The 10,412-nt window shown below is 32.2% G+C and overlaps 1 protein-coding gene across 2 annotated transcripts; it reads left to right on the top strand.

Annotated features, from left to right (window-relative positions):
• The first annotated feature begins 226 nt into the window (after positions 1-226).
• Positions 227-6,157, top strand: LOC143073566 (uncharacterized). 2 transcript variants are annotated; one of them, XR_012977531.1, is made up of 2 exons: positions 227-907; positions 4,696-6,157. XR_012977531.1 is itself a non-coding variant. In XM_076249202.1 (2 exons), exons 1-2 carry the CDS (start codon positions 562-564, stop codon positions 5,371-5,373), a joined length of 411 nt encoding a protein of 136 aa, XP_076105317.1. In that variant the 5' UTR covers positions 227-561; the 3' UTR covers positions 5,374-6,144. The 2 variants fall into 2 exon arrangements, 1 of the variants encoding a protein (XP_076105317.1); XM_076249202.1 differs by having other exon boundaries at positions 5,309-6,144.
• The last annotated feature ends 4,255 nt before the right edge of the window (positions 6,158-10,412 follow it).

Raw genomic sequence — 10,412 nt, 5'->3', positions numbered from 1 at the left:
TTTTTGCGCCTGTCCCAAGTCAGGAGCCTCTGGCCTTTGTTACTCTTGTTTTAGTTTAACTTTTAGTTTCTTGTGTACAATTTGGAGTTTAGTATGGCGTTCATTATCAGTGAACTAGTATATATTTATTTATGGACCAGCTGAAGGACGCCTCCGGGTGCGGGAATTTATCGTTGCATTGAAGACCTGTTGGTGACCTTCTGCTGTTGTCTGCTCTGTAGTCGGTTTAATTTAAGATTTAAATTATTTAATTAGCAAAACAGTGAAATTTATATTTTACACCTCAGTAATCACACTGGTTCAAACTAGATTTTCGTTAGTATAAACTCTTGCATTAAATTTACTCACTATATTATTTCGCTCTTTTTATTGGATATAAACTTTTCCTTTGTTGTTAATTGTTTATTTATACTATTGCAAAGTGTTTTCTTTACATTTTTGAATTTGATATTACGTTGAAATTAGATATTACGTAAAAGCTACTTGGAATTTTTTGATTGCCTTTTTTGAGTTAAAGTGACTTTTGAAGTTGATAGTAATGAACTTTTCCGCCGTTAAAGTATGTCTCGGGAATTAAGGGAAAGTAAGAACGTTAACTATAAACAATTGCATTGTGTGGGAATGTCTAGCCCTAATGTTACGGAAGATGTGTTCAGTTTGGAGAAGGAGATGACTCCAGTGAAGTCAAGAAGACTACAGAAAGTGGAGGAACTTGAGTCGGAGGTCGACAGCAATGACAGTGGTGAAAGCAGCGAGGAAGATGAGGAGTTGCAGAAGTTAAAGAAGGAGTTGGCGAAAGTAAAGCGGAAAAAGAAGGAACAAAAGTCGCAGGAGAAGAAAGAAAAGATCAGGAAGGAAATAGAGAAGGAGAAAAAAGAGTTAAAGAAGAAAACGGAGAAACAAAAAGGTACTGCTAAAGTAGATGATTCTCTTAACATTAATTCTTTAAGAAAATGTCCTTCAATTAAGAAAAAGGCAGAATCGGCTGTTAAGAAAATTTTAGAAATTGATTCAGATGATTCGTCTGATGAAAGTGGGGATACCACTTCTAGCTGTGAGTCCGATGAATTAAGTGATTCTATAAAAAAATCCAAAAGACACAAAAATAAAAGCAAGAAAAAGTCTGGTATATTTGATCATCCGTCAGATGAAGTAGTAAAAAAGCAATTGTGGCCGCAATCAAAATTGCAGTTTGAATATGCGGGGTCTAAAATCAATTTTGATGATCTTGAGTTTAACTTATTTGTGGCTGGAGAATTGGAAATTTTGTCCTCTTCAAAGATAGGCGATGTCGAAAGAATTGGTAGAACAAAGCTGTTGAAAAAAATTGCGTATTATACAGAATTGTATGAGTGGAAGGGTCTGAAAAAAATGTATGCTCATATAATAAGGCAGATTGAAAATGGTTTGGCTGATTGGTCGAAAGATTTCAGTGAGATTGAAACTCCCATTTTGATTAAATATGTAAAATCAGATGTCAAGTCTAAAAAATCTATTCAGTATGGGGAAAACAAAAAACCAGTAAAGAAAGAAGAGACTGTGTTTTATTGTTCGCATTTTCAAAGAAAAAAATGTGTGCATAAGGATTCACATTATGGCAAAATTCGAGGTGTCGATAAGTACCTTCAACATATTTGTGCGACTTGCTGGAGAGAAGATAACAGAAAGGCTTATCATCCGGAATCGTCAGAAATTTGTCCGCATCAAACTAAATGACTGGCAGTAAAAAATGTGTTTGGTAAATGTACAATGTTAAACCCACTAGCAGAAGTTTTTTTACCAAGTTATATGAAATCGTTGGAAAGTGACGATAAACTTGATAATGATAAGGTTGATAATCTTGACAAGGGAAATGCATTTATTAATAAGTGTACACATTTTTGTAAAAAATACAAGAAAGATTTATTGTGTGATGTAAATGTAGACACATTGAATATTAAGATTAATAAGGTTGGTTTAGTTGCTCAGGATAAACTGAACGATACTGAGTTTAAAAATACTATTGAAATACATAATCAAATTGTTCAATCAGGTTACCCAAATTATTTGGGTTGTAGAATTCCAGTTAAATCTGGAATTAATGTAGATTTTTTTAGGAAAAATTTGATAGACTATGACGATGAAATCATTTGCGAGTTTTTACAGTTTGGTGCTCCGATTGGATATCAGGGAGAAATGTTAAATGAAGGTTCATCTAAAGTTAAGAATCATAAAGGGGCTACAGATTTTCATGATGAAATTTTGGCTTACTTATTAAAGGAAGCTACATATGGAGCAATAATTGGACCGTTTGACAAAAATCCTTTTTCTTGTCATTTCAAAATTTCACCGTTAAATTCGGTGTATAAAAAAGACTCGGTGGAACGAAGGGTCATTTTAGACTTAAGTTTCCCACCTGGAAGATCCGTAAATGATTTTATCTCAAAGGATGTTTATTTAGGTGAAAGGGTTCAATTATCGTATCCGAAAGTTGATGATTTAGTCGGAATAATTAAGGATAAAGGTGGTAAGTGTCTGGTTTTTAAGAAGGATTTGAAAAGGGCCTACAGGCAAATTCCAATTGACCCAGGTGATTTGCATTTAGTTGGTTTTCAGTGGGATAATAAGCTCTTTGCGGATCGTGTTCTTCCTATGGGTTTACGGTCTAGTGCTTTGATTTGTCAAAGAATCACTACAGCTGTTAGTTTTATGTTTTATAAGATGGGATACATGGTTATCAATTATCTAGATGATTTTGGTGGTGCGGATACGGTGGATAAAGCTGATGAAGCTTATATTGCTTTAGGTGCATTACTAGATAGTTGTGGGCTAGAGGAGTCAAAGCAAAAAGGAGTAGCTCCTACTACGAGGATGGAATTTTTAGGAATCACAGTTGACACTGTGAAGTTGACTTTGGAAGTTACTTCAGATCGTGTTCTAGAGATTTCGTTGTTAGTTCAGGCTTGGTTAAGAAAGAAAAAAGCTTCTTTAAGAGAGTTACAGTCAATACTTGGGAAACTTCATTTTGTGTCCACCTGTGTACGACCCGGTAGATTATTTGTCAGTCGTTTGTTGAACTGGCTTCGTAGTGCTTTCCCTTCAAATGTCGTGGGCAGTGGACATAAGATATATAGAAAGATTCCGGTAGAGGTACAGAAAGACTTATTGTGGTGGCATAGGTTTCTGTCGAGCTATAATGGTATATCGATGATGTCTCTTGAAGATTGGTCGTCTCCAGATGAGATTTTTTCAAGCGATGCTTGTTTAGAAGGGTTTGGAGCTATTACTTCAAATAGGTATTTTCATGCTGTTTTTCCTTCTGATATCACAAAAGATCAATTACATATCAATTGTTTGGAGTTACTTGCTATTGTAGTTGCGGTTTAAATTTGGGGGAAAACATTTTGCGGGAAAAAAATTCTGATCTTTTGTGATAATGAGGCGTCTGTTCAGGTCATCAATTCAGGTTCATCTAAGGATGCTTTTATGCAAACTTGTTTGAGAGAGCTTTGTTTTATTCAAGCAAGATTTCAGTTTGAAGTTCGAGCCAGACACATTTTAGGTGTAGAAAATAGACTTGCTGACTATTTGTCTCGATGGCATTGTAGTCATAAATACAGAGAGTTATTTAAGTCAGCTATTTCAGTAGATAGATATGAAGAGGTACCAGTTCTCATGTCAGATTTTTCATTTTTAAATAATTGGTAATTTATTTTACAGAGTTAGAGGTTCTGCGGTTTCAATGTAAAGATTCTGCTAAACATGCTTTTGCGGAGAGTACTTATAAAAATAAGAAAACTCAGTTAGAATCATATTTTATGTTTTGTATATATTTTGAACTTATGCCTGTTCCTGCTACAGTTCATGTTTTGACACTATATGCACAGTTTCTAAGTAGAAGTTTTAAATCTGTTGACTCTATAAAGAATTATCTTAGTTCAGTAAGATATCTGCATTTATTGTTAGATTTAGAATATCCACAGTTTGAAGCTTTTCATTTGAGATTAGTATTAAGAGGTTTATGTAGAATTAAGGCACATTGTCAAAAACAGGCCTTGCCAATTACTCCTCACATTTTACTTCAAATTTATAAGAAGCTGGATATGAATAGTGCATATGATGCTACTATATGGTGTTTATTTTTACATGCCTTTTTTCTAATGTTTAGAAAATCTAATTTGGTGCCAGACTCCATTTCTACTTTTGATCATAATAAGCAGCTTTGTAGGGATAGTATTATTTTCGATTGTAAGCGTAAGCTATTATTGATAAGTGTTAAATGGTCGAAAACCATTCAGTTTGGTGAGAGAGAATTATTGATACCTTTAGTCTCGATACCAGATTCTCCATTGTGTCCCGTTCAAGCTTTTTTGAATATGAAGTCTTTAGTTTGTACTTCTGATAAGAGTCCAGCTTATTGTTTTATAAAACATAAATTATGTGTACCTGTCACGTATAGACAATTTCAGACAATATTGAGACAGTTAATTACTGAGATTGGTTTAGATGCTTGTTCATATTCTACACATAGTTTTAGGCGAGGGGGGGCTAGCTGGGCTTTTGCAGCCGAAGTACCTACTGAATTAATTCAATTGTACGGAGATTGGAAAAGCGATGCTTATAAAAGATATTTAAAATTTTCATTAGATGATAAGATTTCAGTAGCAGAAAAGATGACGGCACATATTTCAGATGTTTTATTATAAATTTTTACAGGGAATTTCTTTGAAAAAAGGGCGACCATTGTGTCAGCGTCTATACCTAAATATGTTAGTGGAATAGATGGGTGTACAACTCAGGCCTTTCCTGGTGCCACTATTGGTCGTCTTACTGAGTTAATTTCATCTGGGAAAGTAGATTTAATTTCATTAGATTTCGTTATAGTTCATGTTGGTACTAATAATATTTCTTCGTCTCAATCCGTAGATACTATTATATCATATTTCGGAGATTTAATTCACAAGTTAAAAAAGATGACATTTGCTAAGTTGATCTTTACTTCTATTCTTCCTAGACCAGTTGATCACATGAAAACTGGAGCTAAAGTTAATAAAGTTAATACTGAGTTAAAAAGATTGTGTAAAAGAAATAATTTATTATATTGTAATTTGTATAGGAGTTTCTTACTCGACAATATTCCAGATGCTTCCTTATTTGCTCCGAGAGATGGGCTTCATTTAAATTTTGCTGGTACAGAACTTTTCAGAAAAAAGATAATCAATATTATTAAGCATCAGAGTATATAAATTGTAATGTGTTACAATTGTGTTTTTTATTTACTTCATACATGTATATTGTTTACTGTAATTATTCTTTTTTCTCTTTTCAGAGAACTTGCATCCTGAATATGATGCTGGTTTTCCTCTAACTACTCAAGATCTACATATATTTTGAGTTGGTTTGCTGTTTTGTCCTTTCATTATCTATACACATTTTGAAAGGATGGAGCTTATTTGAAGTGAGAAAAAAGAGTGATGATAGTATGTCTGGTTTTTATCATCATTATAACTGTTTTGATAGTTATTATTTTATCTTTAATTTTTTTTGGCGGCCTTGCAGGCTTGGCGGATGTTTGCCAAAAAATTTGGTTATATATCTATGTTTATGTATTTTCATTTGTGTATTTAATTATTTATGATATATTGTATTTTGTAATATATTGAAAAAAATATTTATATCAGGCAATACAAATTATACCTATTGACTTCCTTTTATTTCACCCACTTGATAATTGGTTTAATTTAAGATTTAAATTATTTAATTAGCAAAACAGTGAAATTTATATTTTACACCTCAGTAATCACACTGGTTCAAACTAGATTTTCGTTAGTATAAACTCTTGCATTAAATTTACTCACTATATTATTTCGCTCTTTTTATTGGATATAAACTTTTCCTTTGTTGTTAATTGTTTATTTATACTATTGCAAAGTGTTTTCTTTACATTTTTGAATTTGATATTACGTTGAAATTACCCACCCTCCCTCCCTTGTTAAATTTTTTTTTTCCTTTTATAAATTCATAGTGGCGGATGTTTGCCAAAAAATTTGGTTATATATCTATGTTTATGTATTTTCATTTGTGTATTTAATTATTTATGATATATTGTATTTTGTAATATATTGAAAAAAATATTTATATCAGGCAATACAAATTATACCTATTGACTTCCTTTTATTTCACCCACTTGATAATTGGGTTGTTGTCTCTTTGGCACATTCCCCATTTCCATTCTCAATTTTATGTTTTTGTTAACCTTTATTACTTGAAACCACTTCTTTTTAATGATTCATTCAAACTGACATTTTACAGATAATACAGATATATTCACATTTGTTAATACGTGTTTATCTCAAACAAATCTAATGAATATATTATCATTACAATAGCAGTTGGTAAAATTGCAATCTTTTATACAAGCTTATTTGTTAATAAAATATTCTTTGATCTTAATTCATCTAAATAGAAAACACCTTTAAAGAAATTGACGATTAATTTCAGGTTTTGTTTAGCAAATTTTGAGGGAACTCATTTAACTACGTAAGTTGCAGGTTATAATGTTGCTATCACACCAAAGGTTCCAAAAAGAAAATTTGAAATCATCCCATTGAAATATTAATGAACACCATCATCTCCCAACTTTTGTAGAAATGATCCCGAAGTCTATTATGCCATCCCCAAATACAACTAATCACTGAATGTTTTGTTTTAATAATATAATTAACCAACACGTTATTCTACTGCTGTTAATCAAATTTTCAAACTCTAAAATAAATTTGACAGGCTCGATTATAACCCAACTTTTTAAAAATAGATGTGTGCTTATTTAACATTTTTGTTTATAATGTCGATTGAAAAATACCCACAAGACCTACATATTATGTTTGACGTAACTACGATTATTTTTGCTGTAAAAGGTTTTGTGAAAAAAGGACCAGACATCTGAAAGTTGTTAAAGCCTTCAAACGTTTCAAATTCCTAATTTTCATTCTCCAATCTAATTATTGAATTTTAACTTTGAATATATCTATCAACCAGTTGCTTTTTCTACATAGGAAGTTATATTGCCTATTAAAAGCAGATATTATGGTGACCAAGTATTGATACAGACCCGGTTTTAAATACGAATGCACCGACGGAGACATTGGATAAAAGGAAGATGGTATTCTGAGAGTACAAATTAATAAAAGTTGTTCTTGTAAATTAAATAAAATTTACACAATTCTTAGCTAATATGTGTTGAAGAAGTAAAACGCTTAGAAATGTCAGTAAATGTCTATCATTACAGCAGCGTAAAGTAATAGAGTATTGTGAAACATTGAGTGGTAAGACTTTCCTTCTTAAAATTTTAAAACTTCATAAAATCTAATTATTCAAGGCAGAGTCAGTGATTCCTACAAAAATACTGTGAAGATTTTTAATTAAGTGCCAATTTTTGTAACATGTTTTCGCTAATCAATATAGACAGACAGTTCTGTTTTTAAACTTTCATAGCAATGCCAGGTTATTGTGTCAACGTCTTTAGATTTAAACTAGTTAAATGCATTTATCAATGTTTCTATTAAAACTATGTCAAATTGAGATCAAAGAGTGTACCACACACCGATTCAAAAAGAACGTACGACAATTATGAAGAACAATATCAAAACATGACATTGAAATTATTCAGGTGTGTTTCGCATTAGACCTAGAATCTTTAACTTAACTCTGTAGACACATGGATTTTATATTGAATAAGTACCGCTCAAACCATTTCATATGTAGACCTGTTTCGATAACAAAAACAAAAACAACTGGAAACCCCCACGTTTGATATAACATGTACGACCCTGTAATTACAGTAGAACGTAAAATTTCAACAAAAATACCAGGCTCATAATTTAGTAAAACAAGGTACGAAAGATACCAGAAGGAGGGTCAAACTCATAGATAGAAAATAAACTGACAACGCCATGGCAAAAAATAAAAAGACAAACAGACAAATAATAGTACAGAAGACACAACATAGAAAACTAAAGACTAAGCAAAACGAACTCTACCAAACACTTGGTGGAATCTCAGGTGTTCCGGAAGGGTTACCAGATCCTGCTCCACATGTGCCACCCGTCATGTACATGTACATAAGGCTCCTTCTGTCTACAAAACTTTCATCGGTGACACTCGAATCAAACACATTTAAAATGACAAAAATTCGTTTGATGTTTATCTATCCAATTTCCGCATGCTACATTTCGAATTTACTGTATTTAAAATTGAGAATTGAAATGGGAAATGTGTCAAAGAGACAACAACCAGACCATAGAACAGACAACAGCAGAAGGTCACCGAAAGGTCTTCAATGCAGCGAGAAATTCCTGCATCCGGAGGCGTCCTTCAGCTGGCCCCTAAACAAATATATGTACTAGTTCAGTGATAATGAACGCCATACTAAACTCCTAATTGTACACAAGTAACTAAAATTAAAAATAATACAAGACTAACAAAGGCTGGAGGCTCCTGACTTGGGACAGGCGCAAAAATGCGGCGGGGTTAAACATGTTTTATAGGATCTAAACCCTTCCCCAATACCTCCAGCTAATGTGGAAAAGTAAACGCATAACAATACGCACATTAAAATTCAGTTCAAGAGAAGTCCGAGTCTGATGCCAGAAGATGTAACCAAAGACAATAAACAAAATGACAATAATACATAAATAACAACAGACTACTAGCAGTTAACTGACATGCCAGCTTCAGACTTCAATTAAACTGATTGAAAGATTATGTCTTCATCATAAGAATATTAGGCACAATCTTTCCCGCTAGGGGTTTAGTATCATACCATCATAGCATATATGAGAAGAACATAACCCGTGTCATACCAACAACTGATTTTTAAATAAATTTGTTTAGTTCTGATGCAAATACTCTTTAAGTGAATCAATATTAAAGCCAAAATATGCAATCTTTAATGACCTGACAACACTATCGTAACTATATCCCTTCTTAATAAGTCTATTTAAAGGTTTTGTTAGTTGCTGATGTGAATACTGACAGTTTTGTGCTTTTTAAAGAATATTTCCATAAAAAGTGGATGTGAAATACCTGAACGTATAAGAAATCTGCATGTTGAGGTATATTTAAGAATGATGTCCTTATACCGATGATAAAAATTACATTACTGACTTATAATTCCAGTTCATCTATTTTTTTAACATGTTACCTACTCATCCTGAGGCAGGACGTCCTTGTATTCAGGCAAATAAAGCAACCAAAAGAAGTAAAATTTAACAAATGATTTACATTGTCATTGAGTAGCAAAAACTCTACTCGTCCGTTAATGTTAATCAAATCGAACAGGATTAGGATTGACATTCCGAAAATTCCTTATTTTTTCTCTGTTAAATAAATATATATTAGACAATTTTCCATTATATCCATATGTTTAATTAGAACAATGTCAACCATGTTAGTTGGCTGGTTGTTTCATAGTATTTTGTTTTTAAATACAACTCTAAGGATATTACTTCCCAAGCCTGATTCAAATTGACACCATAAGTTCATTTCAGACAAAAAAAAACAAAGGATTTTGAAGAAGAGAATGAACAATAGACACTAAACGATAAAAAACCGCTCATATACCCATATGGGTTTGGTGTGTTTGAGCTTTTAATTTTATCAATTTTATAAGGGACTTTCCGGTTTGAATTTTCCTTGGCGTTGTGCATTTTTGCTAATTTACTTGTTCATGTGAACAAATAGTTCAGATCGCAAGATAAATAGTTCAGCCCATCCAACTAATCTCTGACTACCAATCAAGTTTTATTGCTTTGTAATGATTCAGAAGACAAGCACACTAAAAAAACTAAACAATAAGTTTCTAGTGAATAAAACACATATAAATGAAGATTACAATGATATTTAGAATCCACTTAAAGCTAGCTTGCGATGTTGAGAGTATATTAAAGATAGGGGATATTGAATCCTTTTAAGAAATTGTTTCAAACAGACGTTTATAATTATATATGTTGCTTCCGTCAAGGAAATACAATAAGTAGTAGGGGTATGCTTTATATTCTATCAATTATCACGCAATGTTTTAATTGATAAGAGTCCATCCAATTCGTAGACCATAGTTATTACGTCAATGATTGACTTTGTCTATTTTTTATTTGTTTATTTTCATGATATTATTTAGTATGCAGATGTCTGACCACCCTTGTTATTGTCCATCCCAGAGGAAAGTTAGACCTTTAATCGTAAATATAAAAGCAATTCATTGACGAGAAGACCTATAAAATATATGCATGATATTGATTTACACTCTCTCCCTTTATGATGTCAACACCATTTTATTATTTATCTCAATAACTGATACAGGGTTATGAGATGGAACGTACAAAATCATGACGTAACAAGTTTTATGCTTGCATCAAATATTAGTTGGTTGTTAA

The sequence above is a fragment of the Mytilus galloprovincialis genome, chromosome 4, assembly GCF_965363235.1.
Source record: "Mytilus galloprovincialis chromosome 4, xbMytGall1.hap1.1, whole genome shotgun sequence".
NCBI lineage: Eukaryota > Metazoa > Mollusca > Bivalvia > Mytilida > Mytilidae > Mytilus > Mytilus galloprovincialis.
Note: the sequence above shows the minus strand (reverse complement) of the source record. Positions and strands in the feature narration are given on the sequence as shown.

Excerpts from the sequence above, each read along its gene's own strand:
- LOC143073566 (XM_076249202.1), top strand. The coding sequence starts at position 562 with ATGTCTCGGGAATTAAGGGAAAGTAAGAACGTTAACTATAAACAATTG. Across the intron at positions 908-5,308 it reads GAAAACGGAGAAACAAAAAG|AGAACTTGCATCCTGAATAT; the intron begins GTACTGCTAAAG and ends TTCTCTTTTCAG.